The sequence below is a fragment of the Nicotiana tabacum genome, chromosome 17 (genome assembly GCF_000715075.1).
Source record: "Nicotiana tabacum cultivar K326 chromosome 17, ASM71507v2, whole genome shotgun sequence".
Classification (NCBI taxonomy): domain Eukaryota; kingdom Viridiplantae; phylum Streptophyta; class Magnoliopsida; order Solanales; family Solanaceae; genus Nicotiana; species Nicotiana tabacum.
The window spans coordinates 111,584,468-111,611,029 of record NC_134096.1 but is presented as its reverse complement, the minus strand read 5'-3'; the positions used below and the strand labels follow the sequence as shown (position 1 = coordinate 111,611,029).

The window sequence follows — 26,562 nt, the reverse complement described above, 5'->3', positions numbered from 1 at the left end:
TATATAACTAATCTATAATACAAATGACTCCTAAGTCCTAACACCACGTTGACACTACTTCCTTCAACAAAAAGGAAAACGAAACTCACTCCAATTAAAAGACCAAAAAATTGTTTTAAAACAAAGAGAAAGTGTATACTATATGAATCATAATGATGTACTACGTCTATACGTTGTCGATATTCCGAGGACACATACGCACAAATCACTTTAGCAAACAACATACCAACAATATTTTATTATTTATGTAATTTAATAGTCCAATGTACAGTAACATTGTTTGAATATTTTAATTAAAAGACTAATAAAGTATAACAGGAAAAGAAAGTGTTGAATAGAAAAATTAAAAGGAAAAAGGAGGTGATTACAGGTGCATTATTCCAGTAGTAGTAGAACACAGCAAAGGAAAGACCCTCCTTAAAACGAGGTACTCCCCGACAATTTCGTCTCTCTCTCTCTACAAGACTCTTTCCTTTCTCCTTTAACCCCACCCCCCTTCACCCTATACCCCCATACCCACTGCCACCCTTGTATTCACTTCTCTCCATAGCTACTGCTTACCTATACATACATATTGCTTTTGTCCCTAATATTCTGTTTTGTGACAAATACTGAACTTGGTTCTTTAAAGTTTACTCTTTTTTCACTTTCAAGAATCTGAAGCTGTTTTTTTTTTGGTTCAAACCCTTGTTGGGTTTTCAATTCCTTAGCCTGAGGTATGTTTTTCAATCTTTTTCTTGGTTTTTGGTGCTGCCATGGAGTTTGTTGTGCAATGACAATTAAGCACATGGTGTTGTTGCGTGAGCTGATCAGATTTATTAATAGCTTTTTAGTTGTATTGATGCGAGTGTGTGCTTAATTAATTGTTATTTAAGTATGCATTTAATGTTTCAGTGTTGTAATCTTGAAAACAAATTCTCCAAGTAACGTTTTCCTGTTCATTTAATTTTCTCCCCTATTTTTCTGAATTCCTTTTAGTTTTTTGGATCCTGTTGAAAACATCAGTTTCTTTCATTAATACTTTGAATTCGTTATGGGGTCGTGATCTTATTTGTAAAACGTAGAAAAAAAGTAGAGCGTTAGGAATTTCACTGTCCTTTCTTTTATTTTTGTTTGGAATTACGAAGCTCTCAATTAAAATTATCTTTTTTGTAGAAAGACTGATGTTTTTTTTTCCTGGTTCAATCATAGATAAATATAGAACAATTCCTATTTGTTAGTTTAAAACTTAAGTTGTCGGTTGGACCTTTTTAGAGGAGTCTTGATGCCATGTGAACTACAATTGTTGTTCAGAGAAAAATTGTGCCATACATGAAAATCAAACAAGGTGGCAACTGGTAGTGGAGTTTGTCAACTTTGCAAAACTCCCGCGCGTCACTTTATTGTCATATTCTCTATTATATGCAAATTAGTCATCTTCCCAATTAGTCTTTTTCCGGTCGGTTTGTGGGTGGGGTTGGATGGAGGTGAGTGAATGATTTGCCTGGTAATAGTTGCCTACTGTCTGAACTTGCAACTACTTTGTTTTTGTTGATAACGGTGGTGTAGTTTCCGAATTCTAGTTCAAGGCAGGGCAGGACGGGACTCATGGGGGTTGGGGGGAGCCTCCCCCCAGGGAAAACGCGTCAATTTGGACACCTCGATTATTCCACATGTTATCTTCCACCCGGTAAATTTATCCACTAACACTTAGGCAGATGGAAAGAAGTTACCTAGCCTTTTTATCTTTGCTGGTTCTCCCATACTTTTGACCTACTTCATTCACTTAATTGCTGGTCTCCCATAGTTTTCACCCACGTCATTCACCGCTAGGCCACACCAAGCAACCAATAGGGACCCTAGAATGCAAAATGACCTGTCATTTCACGGCATATATCGCGTCCTGAGTCTTGATTATGTACTTGTGTGGGTGGTAACTCGTCATCTTATGACCTGTTCAGGTTTTAGAATGTTGGTGGCTAGAGCCTTTTTGGTTTGTCCATAAAAGGTACCATAAAAAAGACTATTTAGAGATTTTATGTGCTTTGGTAACAGGTTAAATAGGACGAGTGAGGAGAGCTACTAGGCCATCTTATGCAGATTTTAATATCTTCTAGTATTCCAACAACAACAACCCAGTGTAATCCCATAAGTGGGGTTCGAGGAGGTTAGGATGCACACAGCCTTACCCCTACCCTGGAAGGGCAGAGAGACTATTTTTGATAGACCCTTGGCTAAGAAATCATTTAGCATTCCAGTTGTGATCAAACTAACAGCTAGCACAACATTCTTTTCCTTATGTACGTTGTTTGCTAGATTGGGAATTCCTTTGGAGATCCTATACTAGAAACAATGTTTATCAGCTTATGGATTAAAGAAAGGAGATAATTGTCAATGTCTTTGTATATATTTTGCGTAGATTCTTTGTTAACATTAGTAGTTCATAAGTGTGTTTTTGGTGCAGCTTACAATGAGAGCTTTTTCGATTTTATATTCGCCCTCAACAGGCATTTAAGTTATGGCGGTGCTTCTGATGAAGAAGAGGAGTGTGTTCCTTGATGGGGTAGGTTAATGCATTGTGGTTAGGAATTACTATTGACCTGATTATCCGGGCAAATAATGCATATGTTTATTAAATGTAACTTGTAAAAAAATCGCAGGGAGCATGTGGAGTAAAGATGAGACAGCTACCGTTTATGTGGATCATCTGTATAGTTATGTTGTTTATTGTATATAGGACCACTAATTATCAGTATCAACAGACAGAGGTATGAGTGCTTGTACTTGTATTGATTTGCTAACATTTGCTACTTCTGTTTTTGATATTTGAACTGTTGAATGTGAAAGAATAAGAGATATGTTTCCTTTTATGAAATACAGAGAAGCTGGCTGATACATTTTTGGCATTTAAGTTTCTATTTTGACCTTCTAATTCTGCTTTACCTGAACCTTGATACAGTTTTGCTGATGAACATTTTCTCTTCCCTGTTTACCTTTTCAGATAGAGTCGAGGTTGGATCCATTTTATTCTTCGCAGGTAGTTATGTTTTTGTTTCGTACTTAACATTTTCTAGCTTTCTATACCTTACAGCACAAGGTAGTGGCAATAGGATTGGCTTTTCGAAGCCAAAAATTTTAATTCATCAATGGCATTTCTTGCTATCTAAATTGACTGATGCTGAACATAAATAAGCAACGGAGCACTGTAAGCGGTAGAGTGGCCTTGGCATGATCTGCTTAGGTTCAGCACCTAAAATAGAACTTTCTGGCTTTTGTGTGAACTAGCTTGCCCATATAAAATTCTCATGTCACTTGGATGCCATTTATTCTTTCAACCAGGACCCTAGTTTGGATATGAGAAGTTTGAACAGTTTGCCTCGTGGTATTATCCAAGCAAGATCAGATCTTGAGTTAAAGCCTCTGTGGTCAACAAGTAGTTCGAAGTCAAAGGCAAAGGTCTTACTCTACCCTTTCTATGAAAAATAGAGCAACCTTCTTTTGATACTGATATGTTATTTGTTACCATGCTTATCCAAGATATTAGACCATCTCTTCCCCTCGCTGGGTTGTCTATCACTCTTTCCTCCAGGCTGCATTCATCTAATTTGTGGCAATGTTGTGCCTCCATTTTCAGGCTAGCAATTCTAGCTGCCATAACTTGTTGGCAGTTCCAGTTGGCATTAATCAGAAGAGCAATGTTGATGCTCTGGTCCAAAAGGTATAACATCTAATTTAAGTTTCTTATGGACAGCAGTTATGTTTTAGTATTTTCTGACTTTACTACCTTGTTATTTATATCTGCAGCCTAATTTTGTGATATTCAGTTTCTTTCAGAGAATTTTACTGTCATTCTATTCCACTATGATGGTAATGTTGATGGGTGGGAGGACCTCCAATGGAGTAAAGATGCCATTCATATTGTTGCTCACAATCAGACGAAATGGTAAGGAACACACTCTATATTTTATAGTGGATTAAATTGACATGTGCAGTTTAAGGACAATAAAAGGAAAATTTTAAGCACTTGACTTGCAATTTTGCCGTGATTTAGAGGTGCCGTTCAACTGACGTGCAGTGTGATTCCAGTGAGAGCAGAGTAATCCTTAGGCCACTAGTTGCTGGAAATTAGTCTGTGCTGTTCATTAATATAAAACTTATTGTTTAGTAATCCAGAAAAAGTTGCTGGTAATTAGTCTGCATCATAATAACCATCCATGATACCTTGCGGCCCTTTGCTGAACAAATGATGACATATTGTTCTTTAATGTCCTAATATGGCCTCCTTTTTATGCAAAATTTTCTTCCTGTGGAGCTTTGCGTGTAGCTTGTATGGTTTATGCTAAATAATATCTCCCCATTGGTGTGCATTAATTTGATGCAGGTGGTTTGCAAAGAGATTTTTACATCCTGCAGTTGTTTCAATCTATGATTACATCTTCCTTTGGGATGAAGATTTGGGTGTGGAGAATTTCCATCCTGGAAGGTAGAATGATTAAACAAGTTTGCTGTTGGCCTTTTGTTTATCTTAATTTTTTTAAATCTACGAATAGATATATTTGATACAAGTCATTCTCTCCTGGTGAGTATTTTTAATAATGATCCTATGAACTTGTTGTATAGAAATAAGCAGAGATGTAATCATTTGATATCCAATATATGCACTTGACAAGTCAATTACTCCTGGAGGATTACTGTGAATAATGATTCCATGAACACCTTTTTTAAAGAAATAAGCAGATGTAACCATTTTAAACATAAATCAGTAGTGATTCTGTTTCTGTAATCCTGAATATTTTTCCTGTCTTCTTTTATTTCAAGCATTTGGCTATCAAAAATCATGACATGTTTCCCTGTCATTTAAGCTTTTAGGAGATGAACTGTTTGCAGTTGCTTCATTTAGTATCTACAGTTTATTGCATTTACATTATCAAGTCAATGGGTGTTTTCTGTTGCTTACTCTATTAACCATGCTTCCTTTTTTAGGGGGCTTCTTGCCCTAGAAGGATGGTTGTTACTTACATAATAACACCAATTTCTGTACGTCTCTTTGCTAATTGTAATTTTCGTTCAATTGCATCCTTTTGTTATTTAGGTACCTTGAAATTGTGAAATCTGAAGGACTGGAGATTTCTCAGCCTGCTTTAGACCCGAATTCTACTGGTATCCACCATAGAATCACAATACGAAGCAGAACAAACAGGTTCCACAGGTACGCCTGTCTGGTGATCCAACCGGTCACATTCAACCTTTTAATATACCTCAACAACAACAACAACAACACACACCCAGTGTATCCCCACAAGTGGGTTTTGGCTTTTAATCTGCCTCCTTAGGGTGAATACTGATGCACAATTTCTTCTTGCAGAAGGGTCTACGATATTAGAGGTAGTACAAAGTGTTCAGACGAAAGCGAAGGCCCCCCATGCAGCGGGTAAGCATAATTGCGATTATTGGATCAGACTGTTATTAGCCTTTGGGCATTCGTTGGTTAGGATAAGCGTTTGAGTTCAGTTCTTGATTTTCAAGTTGACCGGTGCATGGCAAGTTGACCCTTTGTTATATACTCTCTTCCTGCAATTTTGTTCTACAAAAAATATTTGGTGAATATTTAACTTCTCTTGTGTCTTGAGTTAGATGAGAATTCTTCCGGAAATTTTCTGTATTATGGCTTTAACAGAATGGGCTTGTTCACTGTCGTTTTACAGATTTGTGGAGGGAATGGCTCCGGTCTTTTCAAGATCTGCGTGGCTTTGTGCCTGGCATCTTATACAGGTAGAACTTGTTTTCTTTAGACCTTTTCCAAAGAATACGCTTAAGGATAACATAATTGGTAATAGGAATGTAAATTTGAGAAGGGTGTTGGATTTTGATACTTTATTATTTCGATTTGAAAGAAGCAGGCAAAGTATTCTAGAAGTGTTTGGATTTAGTGGCTGAGTGTTTGTTACTTTATCTTGTTGATCATCCCAATGAGTGGTAGCTTTTAAGAATTCTGGCAACTAAAGATTAGAATTCAATTATGTGTGTGTTCTATGTTACATTTTTCTTATTGGGGTGGGGAGCAGTGTTCTCTATGAGATGATGGCTATGTCTTGTTTGCATTGGAACTTAAACAGTTATTTAAATTGTTGTATCTTCTCATCTTATGATCATGTTTGTTTTCATTTTGGGTTGAAATGCTCTTATTCTGTTAATGTGCTTTAAGTTAAATTAGCAAAGCTCAACTAGGTACTTGGATTACTTTTCACTTGCACTTTTGGCATGTCACGAGAACACACTATCTGCTTGTTCACACCCCAAAATAAGTTCTGTTTCCGCTCTCGTACTGATTCATCATGTTTAATTAAGCTTATAATGGTTGCTCTTTCCTGTCAGAATGATCTTGTTCATGGGTGGGGAATGGACATGAAACTTGGTTATTGTGCACAGGTGAGTTTACTTCTTCGTGGCTGCTAAATTTGGTTTACTTCTTTTCGACTTGTTAATTTACAATATGGACCTTTCATCCATTCCTGTGAATGCTTTTATGTTCATTTCCTCTGATGGTAGACTAGCTTTCATGCGTGTCTTCTCTACAGTGTACATAGAAGTTCTGGAATTTAAATTGCTATACATTTCTCTTTCCACTCTGAAACTGTAGTTTCAAGTTTAATGTTCTTGAATCATTCCCAATTCATCGAACTCCTCAAAAAATCATCATCAGCTTATCTCTTTGTTAAATTTGGTAGTTGCCTTGTTTAGGTGTTACAAAACATTATTCTATGTTTATGTATTAGCTTGTAATGTTAGCTCTTTCAGTGTGGAAACAACCAATTGCTAGTCTTTGCTGGCTCTCTGAGATGAATAGCTGGGACTAGAGGTCCCGATAATTTTCTTTTATGGGGCGTAAATTTTAGTAAAGCTAAACAGCCCGACTGCTTAACATCGCTAGACTTTTTCTGTTCTCATATCACCTGATATGTCGACTTCTTCATCATGGCCACTTCCTCTAGACTTAGATGCTATTAGGCGTAGCAGAGATTGATTGGATACTTGATATGTAGATGTTGCTATTGTTGTCACCTTCAGGTGCCGTGGGGATGGGTTAATGTATTATTATTGCAGTTCAACTATTAGCTACTTGGGTTTTATGTATGCTGAGGTTGTATAGTAGAACTTTATTAATAGTTTCATCATTTTTTCTCTTGAAGTATGAGCTCATTAACAGCCCTAAATCTTCTTTTATTTAAATATTGTAGGGAGACCGATCCAAAAAGGTGGGAGTAGTTGACAGTGAATATGTAGTTCACCAGAGCATTCAAACTTTGGGTGGGCAGTCTTTGAAGAAGGTAATTTTCCGTTTCCATTCTTCAAGGCTAAAGGCTCATTTTTGTGATTCTCCTCTTTAATTGTCTCAAGTATATCAGATAAGGTGTACTTACAGTCTACTACAGATAGAGGCTATGGTGTAATTGTGTTGTTTGCTTCAATGTACCTCCGTTAACCATACTTTTGTCTTTGTGCAGGATTCAAACCCTGAAGAGTCTGTGAAGGTATATGCCATTCTACTCTGTGCTTCGGCAGTTTGATTTTCTCAATATATATATCCGCTGCTGATGTTTTTGCTAATTCTTGTCCTTGATTTTCATTCTCTTTTCCTTTGACCTACAGAGACACGTTGTTGACGTGAGATCTGAGGTGGGCGTCTTGCTTTATACAACTTGTGTATTTTTGTCCATTCAGTTATCTCTTCTGTATTTGATGACATTTCAAAGCTTTGCTTGTTTTAAGATGACATTTGTAAGCTTTGCATGGTATAGCATCCATTGCTCGTGTTGTCTGCATTACAATCTGCCTTCCATGATTTTACAGATTCGGAGACAATCAACGTATGAACTGCAAATATTCAAGGACCGGTGGGCACGAGCTGTGAAGGAGGACAAGAACTGGTCAGATCCATTTAAAACAAGGCAGAGACGTAGACAATGGTATAAACAAAGGAGAAAATCAAAGGTTAAGCGTCGATGAGGTTTAAAGGTTATCTGAAATTCAATCAATGGGCTAACAAAGACTAGAACAAATCGGTTATCGTCTGTTGCATTGTGGCATTCAATCACAACCAGTTCCTGTCAGATTCATACCTTGCAGTTTGTTCTTAAATTAGTCCCCATAATCCAATGATTAGTTCATTATTTGGATAGGTTTAGTTTCTCCTAGTTTTTGTGCTGAATGTATTTATTAATTTTCTTCTTTAACATTTATCTCTTTCATGTACATCATTTTTTTGTAACTAGGCTTGGTTGGTGACCTCATATTGCCGTTGGTTTTAATTTCCGTTTTCTTGTGTGGTAGGGAGGTTTTATTTCAAATCGTGAGCCTTGTCTTATGGGTGAATCTGATAACGTAGAGGGAAAAAAAAATCACAATATTGAATGAAAGTTGATAATTGAGATGGCAGAAAAGATTTATATCTGCAGTTAGAAGTTAAGTTGATATTCCCAACAACGTTGAAGGGAAAATAGCCTCATAAAAAAGACAAGGAAAAAAGTAATGAGAAAAAACACGAGGCGACAGCTGCCATAGTCAAAGATCATCTAGAGGGTAATCCTAAGATTGACGATGAAATCTGATTTTATTGATTTGTCATTCTAACGTGGGAATTGGGATGTACCGTTAATTACAACTATTGAATATGAAGTTCTAGATAGGAATGAATTCTGCTTTTTGACTCGTGATTTACTCTCGAAATTAGATATGGTTCGATAAAATCTTCGCGTCCTACTAATTCACTAGGTAGGCTCACCATATCAAGGGACAACAAAGGCTAAAACTTATTCAATTATGCTAAGTTGCTAACAAAGAATTATATTATGAATTACTAATTATTTGTCATAAGTATTACTCTATACCATTGTCTTTTTTGAGACATATTTTTAGAATACGAGTGTTTATTAAAGAACTGCAAAATAAATGGAGTTATTGAAATAAGTACTCTTTGAGGAAATGCACTAAAAACGAAGCCGAACTTTGGAAGTTCGATTGTTTTGTAATCTGTTTTCGGACAAATGAATTGTAAGAAGTATGGACAATAACACAGGCTGGCTTTGTCTTAAACATTGTGGTGGTTTGAATTTTCGTCAATCCCCCATTATTCGGTAGACTTGCCCTTTTTTTTTTCTCTGACTTTGCTGGAAATTTAGGAATGAAAAGCAGTTTACTTGAGTGTTTTCTACCACTTCATAAATTTCTTTGCTAAGTTAATAATATTCGGATCTTTAAAAACGAATGTCAATTTCTGAAGTCTGAATCTTCTTTTGTTTTCTTTTACTTTTTAAAGATAATTCGGACAAGAAGATGCTATGAATTGGAGAACTACGGGCCCATCAGCACCAAAAAGTTGGTGTATTTTGATAAGAAAACACTAATAATTTGAAAAACATTAAGCAATTAGCAATCTAGCTGATGCAATAAAATATTTTAACTTATCATACTTTGTAAATGCAGCAAGGTAACGGGGTGAGGCTTCATACACAAGTCATCCCCAAGAGAGGTAGTTTCAAGTATCTTGGATCTATAATATAAGGTAACAGAGAGATTGATGAAGATGTCATGCATCGTATTGGAGCATGATGGATGAAGTGGAGGCTCGCTTCCGGTGTCTTGTGTGATAAGAATATGCCGCTGAGACTTAAAGGTAAGTTCTACAAGGTTGTAGTTAGACGACTATATTGTATGGAGCAAAGTGTTGGCCGGTCAAGAACTCTCATACCCAGAAGCTAAAAGTAGCTGAGATGAGGATGTTGAGGTGGATGTGTGGGCATACCCGGTTGGATAAGATTAGGAATGAAGTTATTCGGGAAAAGGTGGGAGTGACCCTGTGGAGGATAAGATGCAGGAAGCGAGGTTGAGATGGTTGGGGCATGTTAAGAGGAGAAGTATAGAAGCCCCAATTAGAAGGTGCGAGCGGTTAGCCTCGGTGGGCAGCATGAGGGGTAGAGGTAGGCCTAAGAAGTCTTGGGGAGAAGTTATTAGGCAGGACATGGCATAGCTGGAGCTGATTGAGGACATGACCCTAAACATGAGGGTGTGAAGGTCAAAGATTAGAGTAGAAGGTTCGTAGGTAGTCGAGCATTTCTCCGTGTCTTACTCAGTTCGCTAGCAATAGTGCTAATATGATATCTTTTATTCATAGATGACTATTACTGCCTAGAGTTTAACTGCATTATTGGATTCGATCTTATTTCATCTTGCTGTTATTCCTACTTGTCGCAATTACCTTTTCTTTTTCGGTCGTTCTCTAGCCGAGAATCTATCGGAAACAACCTCTTTGCCCCTTCCAAGGGTAGGGGTAAGGTTGCGTACATCTTACTCTTCCCAGACCCCACTTTGTTAGAATAGCTGGCCCAAACCAAATAGGCTAAAAACCTTCCGAAGAAGAAATGGATCGAGGCCCACATACTTGACAATATTAAGTCTTGTAATATTATTGTAGAAATAGCCACAATTGTAATAGATAGCCATTTTTTATGGTTTTAGTATAAATAGATGAATAATGGTTAAGTTGTATAAGAGAGACATATTATCAATACACACATATTTTTCATCTCTGTCTTTTCTCTTTAGAATATTCGATCTAGGGTTTTCTATCAAAGAAAAATCATGGATTTTGGCTCGATTATTTCCATTCTAACATGGTATCAGAGCGAATCCTGCTGATTACTACTCTAATTTGAGTGTTCATCGGAGAAATTATCAGAAATTCTCGAGTTCTCTGGTTCCGACGAGTTCAGAAGGTTTTCGTTTTCTATTTGATTCAGATCCTTCGGCTGGGTTTTTCGTTCAAAGGTCTCATTCAACAATTTCTATGGAGATTCTGAGCCATTTTCATCGATCGATTTCACTGCAATTGCGCCATGAAGGTCAACTCGAAAATTAGGGATTTCTGTCATCATCAGTCTTAGCATGCGATGACATCCTTCTAGCCCTATCTTTTTGAGTTTTCTAGTTGATCGTTTTAGATATTTGCTTATAGAAACTATGACTTTAAGTAATGATTCAACTGAACCTCCTGGTGTTTCAACAACATCAGTCATCGATCCCTTTCACCCTCTCTATCTTCACCCTTCCGATACTCCAGGAACCATGTTAGTATTTGTGCCCTTCGCTGGCACATGATTTGGGAATTAGAAGGAAGGGATGCTAATTTCTCTGTCCGCAAAGAACAAAGTCCAGTTAATTGATGGATCTATAATTGAACCTATAACTAACTCTTTCCTATATCCTTATTGGCAGCGATGTAATAATATGGTTAAAGCATAGATAATGAATTCACTTTCTAAGGACATAGCTAAAACAATCCTTTAATATAAGACTGCTAGAGAAGCCTGGAATACCCTTGTGGAAAGATATGGTGTTGCCAATATTTCCCAATATTACAGTCTTCAACAATTCATTTCCTCTGCATCCCAAGGCTCATATGATATTGCCACATATTATACTAAACTCAAGGGGTACTGGGATGAATTATATACAATCTCTTTAGGGAAGCCTTGTACATGTGGTGCCATGCATGAATTCAATGAAGCACAAAAACTTATTCAGTTCCTATCAGGGTTAAATGAAACCTATTCTACTGTTAAGAGTAACATTTTAATGATAGGCCCTATTTCAAGTGTGGAAAAAACATATTCTATTCTGATTAGAGATGAGAAGCAAAGGGAAATTAATTCTGGTTCCCAACCTTTTTCTTCTGATTCCACTTCCTTTATAGCCAACTCCAACTCCAATTCTGGTTCTAATCAACCAAACACCACTAGAAATTGTACTCAAATGATGAATTTTGAACCCAGAAGATCCATACTCTCTTGCAAGTATTGCAAGAATCCTGGTCATACTGTAAACAAGTTATATAAGCTACATGGCTTCCCATCAGATTTTAAATTCACCAAAGGAAAAAGAGATGCTGCATGTGTTTAAGTTGAATCTACAGATCAAACTCCACCCAATCTTGATTCACCTCAAACTGAAGACATTCTGCATAGGGTTTTCAAGGAATAGTATGCTCATCTTATGTCTCTAATCCATCAGATGCAAATGTCTCTTTAAATCGCCAGTCTACTGTCACGACCCAAACTAACCCCTGTCGTGATGGCGCCTATCGTGGAACTAGGCAAGCCGATTCATTTCCAAAACAAATTGATATTTTCATTTCAAAGATAATTTAAATGTTATTTAACATAAAAACCTTCGTAAGGGAGTTCCAATCAAAATAAAAGTGAGGAAGGAAAAGCCCGACATCAGGGTGTCACTAGTCATGAGCATCTACTGCAATCTGTCTAACAATATCAAGGCTAACTCAGCCTGGAAAATAGCTAAATACAACTAGAGGAAGATAAGAGGAAGAAGAGCAGGGGCTGCGGTCGCCAAGCAGCTACCTTGTTATCCCCGAGAAATCTGCAACCAAAATAATCAACAATCACTACCATGTCCAGCTACATCTGGATCTGCACACAAGGTGCAGGGAGTAACGTGAGTACGCCAACTCAGTAAGTAACAACAATAAATAAAGATTGAGTAGTAGTGACGAGCAATAAAGCATATAACGTTCATATCAGGAAATCTCAGTAAAATGCCACATGTTTTTAAAATCAGGATTTGAATCAAAAGCGTTTAAACCCAGTTCCAGTAAAAATTATTTAAAGATATTTTTCAACAGTTTTCAAATAGAGGAAAAATGCAAAGGTGAGCAAAAATGATGAAATCATAAACAGTCCCTCGGACAAAACATCACTCATATACAGTCCATCGGGCAAACTTCAGAGTTACTCGTGCCACTCGGACATACCTCACAATCACTCTTGCTACTCGGGCATACCTCACAATCACTCATGCCTCCCAGTCACTCAGCACTCGGCACTCGCACTCAGTAGATACCTGCGCTCACTAGGGTGTGTACAGACTCCGGAAGGGCTCCTTCAGCCCAAGCGCTATAATCTGTACGGACAACTCACGTGCTGCACGGACCACTCACATGCTATAATAATAAAGTATGTTGCAGGCGGGCAGCCCCGATCCACACTCATTCTCACAATCAGGCCCTCGACCGATATCAAACATGCTACGGCGTGCAGCCCGATCCCATAAATATCCTCACAAATCAAGCCCTCGGCCTCACTTAGTCATAAACCTCTCAAGCCACTCGGGCATTTCAGTAAAACAGGGCATTCGGCCCAAAACATTTATATGCATCAAAATAGAGTCATAAAATTGAGTTATGCGGTAAACTAGTATAAACATGACTGAGTATAGATTTTCAATCGAAAACAATGAGAGGATAGTAAAAAAAGGCCCCTAAGGGTCCAAACAACACTGGCACAAGGCCCAAACATGGCATTCAACCCAATTTACAGAAACTCTTTCTAAAACATATAAGTATCATATAGTTTCAACAAAGTTTGCAACTTTACAGTTGCTACGGGACGGACCAAGTCACAATTCCTAACAGTGCACACCCACACGCCTGTCACTTAGCATGTGCATCACTAAAAATAGTAGAATGATACAAAATCCGGGGTTTCATACCCTCAAGACTAGATTTACAATCGTTACTTACCTCAAACCGGTCAAATCTCTATCCTGCAATGCTCTTGCCTCTGGACTCGGCCTCTAAATGCTCCAAATCTATTCACAATCAGTACAATACCATCAATATACGCTAATGGAATGAATTCCAATAGAAAAGCTACAAAATTAGACCAAAACCCAAAATTGGCTCAAACCCGGCCCCCGGGCCCACATCTCGAAATCCGACAAAATTTACAAAACTAGATATCCCATTCACTCACGAGTCTAACCATACTAAATTCATCAAAATCCGACATCGTTTGGTCCTTCAAATCCTTAAATTACTTCTCAAAAAATCCCAAGCCCTAACCCCTCATTTTCACTAATTACAATGACTAAACAACGGAAAATCACCATATAAACAAGTATTAGGACTCAAGCAACTTACCTCACTGATAGCCCTTAAATCACCCTTCAAAAATCACTCCAAAGGCTCCACAAACCGACTTGAAAATGGTGGAAATGAACTAAATTCGCGAAGGGTTCTATTTATGGTTTCTGCCCAGGTTTTCGCACCTGCGGGGTCTTTTTCCGCGCATGCGGGACCGCACTTACGGTCAAGGTGCCGCATCCGCAAACTCCACTTAATTCCCCAGCTTTCGCACCTGCGCTCCAGGCCTCGCAGGTGCGGCCAAATCCTTCACGCCTGCGCAAGCGTACCTGCGCTCTCATACTCCACTTCTGCGAAGCCTGCCCAGTATCCCCTTTCCGCATCTGCGCCCCAGGTTTCGCACCTGCGGGCTCGCAGATGCGACCTCCAACTCGCACCTGTGCAACCTACCTAGACCAGCATTGCCCGCACTTGCGAACTCCCCATGCGCACCAGCGGCCTCGCACCTGCAACTTTTTCTTCCACATGTGCGAAAATAGCAGTAGCAGCAGCTTCAACTGCATTTTCCAACTTCGACAAATCCGTTAACCACCCGGAATCACCCCGAGGCCCTCGGGACCTCAACCAAAAATACAAACAAGTCATATATCAACATCCAAACTTAGTCGAACCTTCGAATCACTCAAAACAACAACAAATCATCGAATTACCCTCGGATTCAAGCCTAAGAACTTTTAAATTTCTAAATTTAACAACTGATGCCGAAGCCAACCAAACCACGTCCGAATGACCTTAATTTTTTCACACACATTACAAATGACACTACGAACCTACTCCAACTTCCAGAATTCCATTCCGACCCCGATATTAAATTTTCCACTGCCGACCGAAATCGCCAAATTTCGCCAATTCAAGCCTAATTCTACCACGGACCTCCAAATCACATTCCGGATGCACTTCTAAGTTCAAAATTATCTAACTGAGCTAACGGAACCATCAGAATTCAAATTCGAGATCATTTACACATAGGCCAATATCCGGTTGACTTTTCCAACTTAATGTTTTGAATAAGAGACTAAGTGTCTCATTCCACTCCAAAACCACTCCGGGCTCAAACCAATTAACCTGGTATATTATAATAGAGCTTAAGAGCATAAAAGAAATAGAAATGGGGAAAATGGGACTATAATTCCCGAAATAACTGGCCGGGTCATTACATCTACCTCCCAAGACTCTCCAATCTATGCAAATTTTGCAGGTTGGTATGATAATCCTGTTAGTAGGTTATATGGTTATCTTGTATGTCATGCTAGTCATAACAATTTCAGCTCCTGGATCCTAGATTCAGGAGCAACCAATCACATGACACCTCATAAACACTTACTTCATAACATATAACCTTAATCTCTCCTTCTCTTGTCACTTTACCAAATGGTTATAAAGTAAAAGTTACTTCTTTTGGATATCTTTCTCTATCCTATAGTATCATTCTAACTAATGTACTATTAGTACCTTCCTTTCATTACAACTTAATTTCTACACATCAGCTTCTTTCTCAACTCAAATGCTATGCACTCCTTACTAATATTTCCTGTTGGTTATAGGGCCCTTCTCTGAAGAGGCCATTGAAAATTGTTAAGGTTGAACATGGACTGTACATTCTGAGATTGTCATCTCATTGTATTGCTGCAGCTGATGATACTTAAGTCAATGACTGTATAATTTCTTCTTTTCCTAAGTCTACTTCAACCTCTGTTTTTCCTACTCATAATTCTGTACTTGATACTTTTAATGTTATTCCAGTTACTTGTAATTCTAGTTCTATCAATAAAAATGATGTACTTTGGCATCAAAGAATGTGACATATGCCTTTTGTAAAAATGATTTCTATTCCTCATCTATCTAGCAAATTTTCTTCTAGACAATCTTTTACATGTACTATATGTCCAATGGTTAGACAACAAAGACTCTCATTTCCTGAAAGTTCATCACACTCTAACAGACCTTTTCAACTTGTCCACATTGACCTTTGGGGGCCTTACCACACTGACACATACAATGGTTTCAAATACTTTCTGACCATTGTAGATGACTACAACATGGTCACCTGGACACATCTTCTTTCTTTTAAAGGCAATGCCTTCTCTATTATCAAATCCTTTATTGCCATGGCGTCTACTCAATTTCATACTTCAATTGAAACCATCAGAACTGATAATGCATTTGAATTGGGATCTACTCATTCCCATGCTACATACCTCACTTCTCTTGGCATTTCTCACCAAACTTCTTGTCCACACACACCTCAACAAAATGACATAGTAGAAAGGAAACATAAGCATTTGTTAGAGACTGCTACGGCCCTTATATTTCAATCCAAACTGCCTACCAAATACTGGGGGAGTATGTACTTACTGCAACCTACCTCATCAACATATTTCCTTGTACTATTCTTTCTAACAAAATACCCTATAAAGTATTACTTGATCATCTTCCTACCTATGATCACCTCAGATCATTTGGATGCCTAGCATATGCCACTATTCCTCATCCTTCCAATGATAAACTACAATCTAGAGTTATCCCTTATGTGTTTCTAGGTTATGGTTTTGGTAAAAAGAGTTACAAGTTACTGAACTTAGGAACCAAATCTATATTCTATTCTAGGGATATCACCTTTGTTGAGCATATCTTTCCTTCTACCTCTACACCTTCTGGTTTCTTTCCTTCTTCTACTTCCTCCTTTTCTGATCACTTCACCCCTAATCATGCTCCTTCTTCACCCCATCATTCTCCTATTTCTTCCCTTGATCATGCTCATGTTCCTTCACTAATTATTGAACCACAAACACAAATTCCTCTTTCTGCTTCTTCATCTCCTCTTCCTTTGAGAAGATCCTCTAGGACTACAGTCACTCCTACTCATCTTAAGGACTACATCTGTTATCCTGTACCTCCAATTACTTCTGCAATCTTTTCATCATCTTCTCAATCTTCTTCTCCTACTCCTTTACTTGAGCCTTCTTTCTACCATCAAGCTTCCTCCAATCCTGCCTGGCAAGAGGCAATGTTGAAAGAATTTCAAGCTTTGGAGTCTAATCAAACATGGGATATTTTTCCTTTACCACCTGGCAAGAAGGCCATTCCTTGCAAATGGGTGTATAAGATTAAGTAAAAATTAGATGGTAGCATTGAGAGATACAAGGCTAGGTTGGTCATAAGGGGGGATACTCAACAGGCCGGTGTTGATTATTTTGAAACATTCTCACCAGTGGTCAAGTTCACTACTATTAAATGTCTTCTTGCCTTGGCTGCCAAACACTCCTGGCCTGTATACCAGCTTGATGTAAATAATGCATTCTTGCATGAGGATCTATTTGAGGAAGTCTACATGAAAGTTTCTCTTGGTCTCACTGTCTCTTCCTCTTCTTATGGCCCTCCTTTGATATGCAAACTCAAGAAGTCATTGTATAGTCTCAAGCAAGCATCAAGACAATAGTTTGCCAAATTATCCACTGTTCTAACTTCTATGGGGTATTCGTCCAGCCTAAATGACTATTCACTATTCACTAAAATCACTATTTCCTCTACTGTTTTTATTGTTATATATGTGGATGACATATTGTTGGTTGAAAATGATATTTTTGAGTTAGACTCTATCAAATCTTTCTTAGACCATCAATTCAAAATCAAAGATTTAGGATCTGTTCACTATTTTCTAGGTCTTGAGGTTTCCCACATACCTCAAGGTCTCCTTATTAATCAACATAAATATCTCAAGGAGCTCCTTATTGAGTTCCATTGTGACTCTGCTTCTTCTGTTGTTACACCATTGGACATGTCTATTAAGCTCACCCCCTCTTCTGGTGATCCTTTGGTTGATCCTTCTCCTTATAGAAGGCTCATAGGCAAACTGGATTTTCTGCAACACACCAGGCCTGATATCTCATTCTCTGTTCAGCACCTTAGTCAGTTCCTCAATGCTCCTCGAACTGCTCATATGCAGGCAGGTCTACATGTTTTGAGATACTTGGTTAAGGACCCTGCTAGAGGCCTTCTACTAAACAACAGTCAGAATTTTTCTGTTATTGCCTATTCAGACTCTGACTGGACAGGGTGTCATTCCTTTAGGAAGTATGTGCCTGGTTATTTTGTTACTCTTGGGGGCAGTCTTGTTACATGAAAGTCAAAGAAACAACCTACAATATCATTGTCATCTGCAGAAGCTGAATACATGGCCCTTAGGAAGACTGTTGGTGAACTTACTTGGCTTGTTAGGCTGTTAGCAAACTTGGGTCTCTCTATCTCTGCTCCTATTCCTTTGTATTGTGACAACAAATCAGCCATCAGTATTGCCAAAAACTCTGTTTCTCATGAGAGGACCAAGCATATTGAGCTTGATTGTCATTTTGTCCGAAAAAAGCTTGCTAGTGGTCTCATCTCTCTGCATTATATTTCTACTGAGTCTCAACTGGCAGACATTTTTACCAAACCTCCAAGTTCTCTTGTGCAAGCCGGGAGTGTTCTCACCCTCCAGCTTGAGGGGGTGGGGGTGGGGTGTTAGAATAGCTGTCCCAAACCATATAGGCCCAAAAGCTTCTGAAGAAGAAATGGATCCAGGCCCACATACTTGACAATATTAAGTCTTGTAATATTATTGTAGAAATAGCCACAACTGTAATAGATAGCCATTTTTTTTTTATGGTTTTAGTATGAATAAATGAATAATGGTTAAGTTGTATAAGAAAGACATATTATCAATACACACATATTTTTCATCCCTGTCTTTTCTCTTTAGAATATTTGATCTAGGGTTTTCTATCAAAGAAAAATCATGAATTTTGACTCGATTATCTCCATTCTAACATACTTGTGGGAAACTACTGGCTTTGTTGTTGTTGTTGTTATTGTTGTTGTTGTTATTATACTTTATAAATAGTTCCTGCTAAAAAATAGAAGCATATTACTATTTGTTCTCTTTCTCTTAGCTGGCCTTCTCACTCAAGTTTAGTAATGCAAGTAATTCTAGCACTAACAATAAAGTTTAATTTTTACTAAACATTAATTGTATTTTTAATTAGTAATATATACACAGTTTACTGTAGTTTGTATTCAATACTAGTATATTTTTAGTAATAATATGAGGGTGTTATATATTAAATATTAAAACCATGAATATTTCAAGAGGGGGAACAGCACAAAACCGAGAAGAGAAAAAAGTCTACTAAAATCAAAACTGACCAAAACCAAAACCAAAACCACCTTAATTTTACTTTTCTCTTTCTATCTCTATCTCTAGAATTGGAGTAGAACTTTTTCCTCTTCTTCTTGATTTTCTCGAATAATTTTTGGTCTTCTCAAGACACTTACCCTTTTTGCCTTCTCTGCTAAGCTTTTCTTCTATTTTTGCTACTATTCGGATCTCATCTTTAAAGCAAATTTCAGAGTTGGTTGAAATGGCGGGCCGTTATGATCGAAACCCTTTTGACGAAGAAGAAGAAGTTAATCCTTTTGCTGTAAGTTCCTTCTCTGTTTTGTGGTTTTATTTTGTAAAGTTTCTCTTTTCCCTTTGTGGAGTTTCCTATTTTGTTTCTATGCAAGTAAAGATTTCATTTTTCTGTAACTTGCTCAAGTTTTGAGTGAAGGGTCGGTACTTTACTTGTCTGTTTGGGGGGGGGGGTGTTGTAATTTGTGGTATGCTGTAACTTGTTTAAGTTTTGGGTGATAGGTATGTACGTTCAGTGGTTCCTTGAAAAGAGTATACCTTGAAGTTGACTTATGTTGAATTTGGTGTTTCGGTTTTCATATAATTTGGAGTTGAATTTTTAATTGTAGAAGTGCAGTTGCAGCTTATTAATTGCGGAAAAAGGTGTTCTTGGAGCTTCATATTTCCTATAGTTTGTTGGATCGACTAATTTTCCACCGTCTTGGTTTGTGTTATTGATTTTTGTGTAAGTCAACGTTTTCTTTTGGAAATATTGAAATATATGATAGGCTTGTTATATAATATGATTGGGGGAGTGGGGGGGTGGGGGCTGTTGGAGAATTGTTGAGTTTTGGTATTCTGAAGTATGAGGGGAAAATCTTTACTTTCCCTGAGTCAAACTCTTTATCTGCAATGTGGTTATTAACCGTGTCTGAACATTTTAAGACTTGAATGTCTAAAGGAAAATGGTTCCTCGTTTTAATCTTGGAATGTATTCCATTACGCAATTGGTAATTATTGTTTCTAATGGCAATAGATAAGGAATTGTGGACCATTCCATGGCTTAATGCTCATAGTGCTCTGTCAGATGTATGCAATTTAATATAACTTGGCAAAATAATTAGGGTAATAGAAGTGACAAGTGATTTTTTTTTGGTTATAGTGTAAAAGCTGGACACGTCTTGGAGAAAAAAATTCCATCATATTTGAATACGAGAACCCTCTAATCCATGATGTGTTCTTTGCATAAGATCTTTTGTCCATAGTTTCATGAGTATAGTGAATGATGACGCAGACTCATGTTAGGCAACATGTCCAGGATTTTTAATATTTTCTATTGATCTCATGTGAAGGAACATAAAATGACATCTATGTGTTCACGTTTCGGATAGTGTAATTCTTTTGATATAATTCTCTCAATTATCTTCTGAAATTTGCTGCAGGATGGTGGAGGCAGAGGGAAATCTTCAGGGCAATCAAAATTTAGTGGAGGTGCATTTAATATCACAGTAAGTTGGATATACTTTTCTCTATCATATCTCCTATTTCAGTCTGTTTACATCAAGGCCATAAAACCGGATTTCTATATTTTGGTAAAGAGATCAATATTTCTGCTTTTACAAATTGCTGTTATATCTGAACTAGGCATTTATTTATGCTTACGCTTCATATTCTGTAATCTTCCTTTTATTGGTATCTTGTTTTTTTTTTGGGGGGGGGGGGGTTAGTGGAAGTAAAGTAGAAAGGAAGGAAGAAGGGGTAAATAGTTGGATTGCATAACATGAGAACCTTTTAGATGTGTGTGTGTTCACTACAAATTTTCTTCTAATGATCAATTCTACTTTATATATCAAAGTTTTAGTTTACTTTGTTCTTGAGTTACATTTCTTCTGTTTAGTGCTTAGAATTGTTATGTAGTTGACATGTTTTGCAACTTTCTCTTGATACATTATATTACTAATTTTTTTTTTTTTAATCAACATTTCAGTCTGGAAGTGTGCCTCCAGCAACAAACTCCAGGCTTTCACCCCTTCCACCAGAGCCGGCTGACTTCTATGACCGCGATGCGCCAATTGATATTCCTCTTGATAGTGCTTCGGTAGTTGGAACTTTGTGATTTGTTGAATGTGCATGCTTATTCGTCATCGTTAAATAACTATGATGATTTTTAATTGAAGTTAGTCTGAATTGTAGGACTTGAAAAAGAAAGAAAAAGAATTACAGGCTAAGGAGAGTGAATTGCGACGAAGGGAACAGGTATTATAATGAAATTTTGAACTAATGTTAAATATTCACACCCTTCTTCATGGTGATGTATGTTTCTTGCTTTGTAAATTTCCTGTATAAGATGGTGAGGTTTGTTAGTTTCCCTCGGTAATCCACCACGAATTTTCTTTTCTTTTCCTCTTTCTTTTTTGTGCTTCCAAATTTTGTATTTTATTTTGGTTTATTTCTCTTCACTAGAGTTGCACTACTTATGTCACTGATGAACATGGACGAAGTGCAAACTTGTATGCAGTATATTCTCGAAATAACATAGGGGCATTCCTAGAGCATCTGTCCCAGAAATTGTGAGTCTACTGTTTGTGGTATAGTTATGCTTGCAGCCAAGGGGCTTCTCTCTGCCTTCCTCCTCTCATTGAAATGGTGTGATTGAGAGACTGGTTGGAGGCGTTTATTCTGATATCTGAAGATAGCTTCAACGCGCTTAATGAAAATTTAGGCGAGGGGGATAGGAGGTCTGTAGATGCTTCTATTACTTCCCAGTTTACAATGTGTTGTTGCTATCAGCTATCCTCTGAGGGCCCTTACTCTGACAATCAAATCCAGAAGTCCTTCTACTTGTTTTGAGCCAGAGGTTTTGGGTTAATTCGTCTGTGAACTTGTCACTAGTATTGCAGCCGTCTACTCTCTCTATCATTTGGAATGAATTGCCTTCTATTATGGCTCTTGGTGCCTATGTCTATTCTTTTCTCCTCTTCTCATTGAATAATTATTGATCTATTTAAGCTGAAAATGTCATTTCCCTCTACTTTCACCTTTGCTCTTCTTTGCTGGTGTATCAAAGTTATTTTCACTCATCTGGTTTCCCGTTGCTGTACAGGAACTAAAAAGGAGAGAAGATGCTGCAGCAAGAGGTGCTTTTTTGGGTTTTCTTTTAATCTTTTTGTGGGTCTTTTACCCTTTATCTTTCTTTTTGATCTTCTAGGATATTTCACTCTTGCAAAGGTTTATAGACATTTAAACTATTAAAATGAAGGGAGAAAACCATATACAATTTCTAACTGCATAGGAAGAAAGAAAGATAGCGGGACCTTCTTCCTCTATGTTCCTGATTGAGCCTTCAGATTTTGATCTAGGGCTACTTCTTTTTGCTTTTTTCTTCTTATACGTCTCATATGGTGTTGTCCATCATCCTTTCACATTTGATGTAATCAGTTGTTCAATGCAACTTTCAATTCTCTGACTTCGTGGAGTAACTTTCAAGTTCTTTAGAATATTGTATTTCAGATGGAACTTCTATCCTGTGATTTGTGCAGTATCTTACAAGATTAATTCCTATGTGAGTTGCAGCTGGCATTGTTATCGAGGAGAAAAATTGGCCTCCGTTCTTCCCAATTATCCATCATGATATTGCAAATGAAATACCAATTCATCTTCAAAAGCTACAATATGTTGCATTTACAACATTCTTGGGTATGTTAAGTATTGCTTACCATGTGTTTGGTTGTTCTACTTTGAAATACCGTGTATGATGCATTATTTATTTAGGTTTTGTTCTTATATAGCACTCCATTCGTCCAAAAATGATGGCGTTCGTGTAGGAGTGTCAATGCATCTAATAATTCGAACATCAATTCCTTTATTTCTTAAATTAATTCGAACTATTTTTCTTAAAGTACTATAAATCACTATTTTTTGTAGTTGAAAATCAGAAAAGTTTTGATAAAATCGTCAGAAAAATAGGACTCCTCAAATAGTAATAGTTTCAACCAATTGGGACAAAGGAAATAGTTCTTTTGACTTTATTCATTGCATTCTACAATTGGTTGGCTTTATTCAGTGTCAACCAATTGTTGCATGCTTTTCTTTTCGCACGTTTAGTAGGCTTGGGACCTAAAACCTTTGTTGTTTGTTTTTCTCTTTGATTGATTTTCTTCTCATCTTTCCTTTTTCATCCATCCTTGAAGCATATCCCGCGTCAACCAAAAGAGTATAAACTTCATTATGAGAAAATGAGGACCAAGAAAAGTCAGATCCACATTTAATGCATTTTTTGGAGACCTTCAATGAATTAGTACAATAATGTAGAAATTAAAAAGGCCCTATTTTAGTCCGCATAGAAAGAAAACTGATTTGGTAACCCTTTCACATTTTTCTTCCCTCTTTCTTTTGTACATGGACTCGGAAATGTGTACGTGTATCCAGTAACAGTATAAGTGTCCAGTAGATCTGCGGCAATTTTTCGCTAATTTCTAGTGTTTTTTGAATAGTCTTCCCGTAGTTATCAATAGCTATGCCAAACTTGATTGTACCGACAGACAAATAAGGGATCCATATGCATAGCTCCTTCTTTATAAACATCTTAACTGCATCTTTTCATGCATATTGCAAACTCAAACAAGCTTTTGTTAGTATTTAATTGTTTTGTTCGTTGAATAAAAATTCTTTGCATGTTATAACTTGATAGATCTATCTGGAATAAAAAATTTAAAGATTATTTTGATTACTTTTACTCATTTTATACTGTATACGAGTTTCTTGTTTATCTCTTGCTGATGAGATATATGCTGATTGTGAGCAGGACTTGTTGCATGCCTTTTGTGGAACATTGTAGCTACCACTACAGCATGGATTAAAGAAGGAGGTACATTGAATCAGCATGTTCCCTATCTCTACGTGTCTTTACTTATCCGATGGAGCCGGAGTACTAACTTTAGCTTTTGGCTTTAGATGTAAAGATCTGGTTCCTTTCTATCATTTACTTCATATCGGCGGTTCCTGGAGCCTATTTCATGTGGTATCGTCCTCTGTATCGCGCTTTTAGGTAATTTTCCTGTCTTTCGGAGAAGTGAATAGAGCTACTTCAGAAATCATCAGGCCAGTTTTGAATGGAAACAGTGTTTTTTTGTCAGTTGGTTTTTGTTATTGCCGAAGTATTATATTCTCAAAATTTTGTCAATGTGGCCTAAAAATATTCTTTACTTAAGATCTTACCGGTTGGTCGGTTAGGTCCATTTCCTGGATCACAGGCAAAATGTTGCCTGTGCCTTTTATCTCCCTGTTTGTGCTCTTTTTCTTTCCTCCCCTGCTAATGGAGATGCTACTTGGTCACAGAACTGAGGGTGCCATGAAGTTTGCGTGGTTTTTCTTGTTTTACATGGTAAGTTCCCTACATAATTGTCTTTCTCTTTTATATAAACTATTTTTTTGCCTCGTCATATGCCAAACGTGAATGACATAGGAATGGGTACTTCACAAGAATCCTTCAAAAAATACACACATGTACCTGAATCCATGTTACCAAGGTTTTCTTTGAAAGTGACTCAATTGTGCAGCTGTCTTAGACTTTGCTCTTTTACAGGTTCACATTATATTCTGTATCTTTGCTGCTGTTGCTCCTCCAGTAGTCTTCCGAGGAAAATCTCTTACGTAAGTTCCATATTGCATATGACTTCTTTATGAAAGTTCTAAAAGTTCTTCCTCTAAAGTTAATCGATTAGCTTCCTTCCGAATCCCATATAGGAGAAAATAAGGGAGGAAAAATGAGTTTCGGTAATAAATTTTCTCATTTTGAACTTGCTTTCCTGACATAGTAGCTAACTGTTAAAATGATCTGATGTTTGATTATTTATTGGAACAGAGGCATCCTGCCTGCAGTAGATCTCATCGGCAAAAATGTACTTGTTGGGGTGAGTTAAAGACTTGAGTAATAATCTAGTATCTCTATCATAATGCATAATATCTCTATCAAGCTACAAAAATTCTGCCTATTAACATGTATCTATTGTCTTTCCCTTCTTAGATTTTCTACTTCATCGGTTTCGGGCTTTTTTGTCTCGAGTCAGTGCTTAGCATTTGGGTTATCCAGGTCCGACTCATTTTCTATTTCTCGATGTTCCAGAATATTTTTTTACTCAAGCTCTGAATCTTACCTTTTGTTTACTTGTAATGTCAAAATGCAGCAAGTATACATGTATTTCCGAGGAAGTGGAAAAGCTGCACAGATGAAACAAGAAGCTGCTAGAGGGGCCTTGAGAGCAGCAATATAATAAAGGATTGATTTTGGAGAAGGATGTGATTTTGGAGAAGGATGTGATTTTGCATGCGCAGATATAGAAATTGGCGACTTCAGTTGGGCAGATATGTTTGTTTTCATTGATATGTTTTGGTTACCTCAGTTGCGCAGATATGCTTGTTTTAATATGTTGTAGTACTTCACTTAGGCAAATATGGTTGTTTCATATGTTTGTAGTGGTCATTTTTGTGATGTATGTTGATTTACTGCTACTTTGACCAAAGTGTTATCTGAAAAAAGATAGAATACATACCCCTTGTATTTCTGGGCACAATCTTTGCATGTTTTAATTTTTTTTTTTTTTCGGCGTTCGCATGTCTAGTTCGTTTGTGTCCCTGTTGGATTTAGAGTGTAGTGTTCGACAAATGTTCTTTGACGGCCTATAGGAAGTCACTGACCATGCGAATGTAGATTTACGGATAATATTTCGTTGAAGTAGAAAAAAGAGTTGTTGAATTTAAAGGTTACAAAAGAGTATTTGAAAGATAATGCTTCATCATATATTCAAGTGCTTAATTTAGTTGTGTATCAGAGCGATTTTTTGTTTTTGGTGATTTAAATAAAAATGAAAATATTTACGAAGCATGTTTCAGAGTTGAAAAACAGCACAATGAACATTGTGAAAAGAATATGATTAGGCACAAGCCGCACAACACACAAGTCATAAGTTCAAACCACTAAAAGTTTGATGGTCAAGGAAAGAAAAATAGAATAGGCACATTTACAGACCAATTAATTGGTTGAATGTTTGGCATAATAAGGCGATAGGCATCCAACACCTTGCCTTTTGTGTAGACATTTTAAAACATATTACGTATGTCCAGAAATAACATTAAGGCCATAATTAATGAGGAAATGAAGCATCAATTTACATTTCTAATTTTTGATAGGCAACGGGCAATGCAGTAGTCTTCGAGAGCAAGGAATATCTAATTTTTGGTCTATCCACAGTAATGTCTACGTTACATTTCTAACCTAAGTAAACTCAATTATCGATTGATGAAAAAATAAGAGTTAATACCCTAAAATCTCATTTTATTATTATATTTTTGTCAATTTTCTACTTAAACTATTCGGTGTCCCCAAAACTCCCATGAACTATATTGTCCTTCATATTAAAACCCCTCGTTGCTGACCTGACATAAC

General features: G+C 37.2%; 2 protein-coding genes across 4 annotated transcripts; both read left to right on the top strand.

Annotated features, from left to right (window-relative positions):
* Positions 1-375: 375 nt before the first annotated feature.
* Positions 376-8,270, top strand: LOC107812802 (uncharacterized). 3 transcript variants are annotated; one of them, XM_016637972.2, is made up of 16 exons: positions 376-427; positions 2,444-2,542; positions 2,640-2,747; positions 2,981-3,016; positions 3,319-3,435; positions 3,614-3,697; positions 3,804-3,922; positions 4,361-4,462; positions 5,072-5,188; positions 5,345-5,410; positions 5,685-5,751; positions 6,355-6,408; positions 7,218-7,307; positions 7,485-7,511; positions 7,630-7,656; positions 7,831-8,270. In XM_016637972.2, exons 2-16 carry the CDS (start codon positions 2,498-2,500, stop codon positions 7,984-7,986), a joined length of 1,215 nt encoding a protein of 404 aa, XP_016493458.1. In that variant the 5' UTR covers positions 376-427; positions 2,444-2,497; the 3' UTR covers positions 7,987-8,270. The 3 variants fall into 3 exon arrangements, with proteins under 3 accessions (XP_016493458.1, XP_016493457.1, XP_075090941.1); XM_016637971.2 differs by having other exon boundaries at positions 423-716; XM_075234840.1 differs by lacking the exon at positions 7,630-7,656 and having other exon boundaries at positions 423-716; positions 7,831-8,219.
* A 10,826-nt stretch (positions 8,271-19,096) lies between these two features.
* LOC107812801 (secretory carrier-associated membrane protein 2) lies at positions 19,097-25,679 on the top strand. The gene is made up of 13 exons (XM_016637970.2): positions 19,097-19,428; positions 20,561-20,626; positions 21,106-21,216; positions 21,312-21,374; positions 22,222-22,255; positions 22,692-22,814; positions 23,923-23,985; positions 24,072-24,165; positions 24,456-24,501; positions 24,703-24,770; positions 24,982-25,030; positions 25,144-25,209; positions 25,304-25,679. The coding sequence occupies exons 1-13, from the start codon at positions 19,369-19,371 to the stop codon at positions 25,388-25,390; spliced, it is 930 nt and encodes a 309-aa protein (XP_016493456.1). The 5' UTR covers positions 19,097-19,368; the 3' UTR covers positions 25,391-25,679.
* The last annotated feature ends 883 nt before the right edge of the window (positions 25,680-26,562 follow it).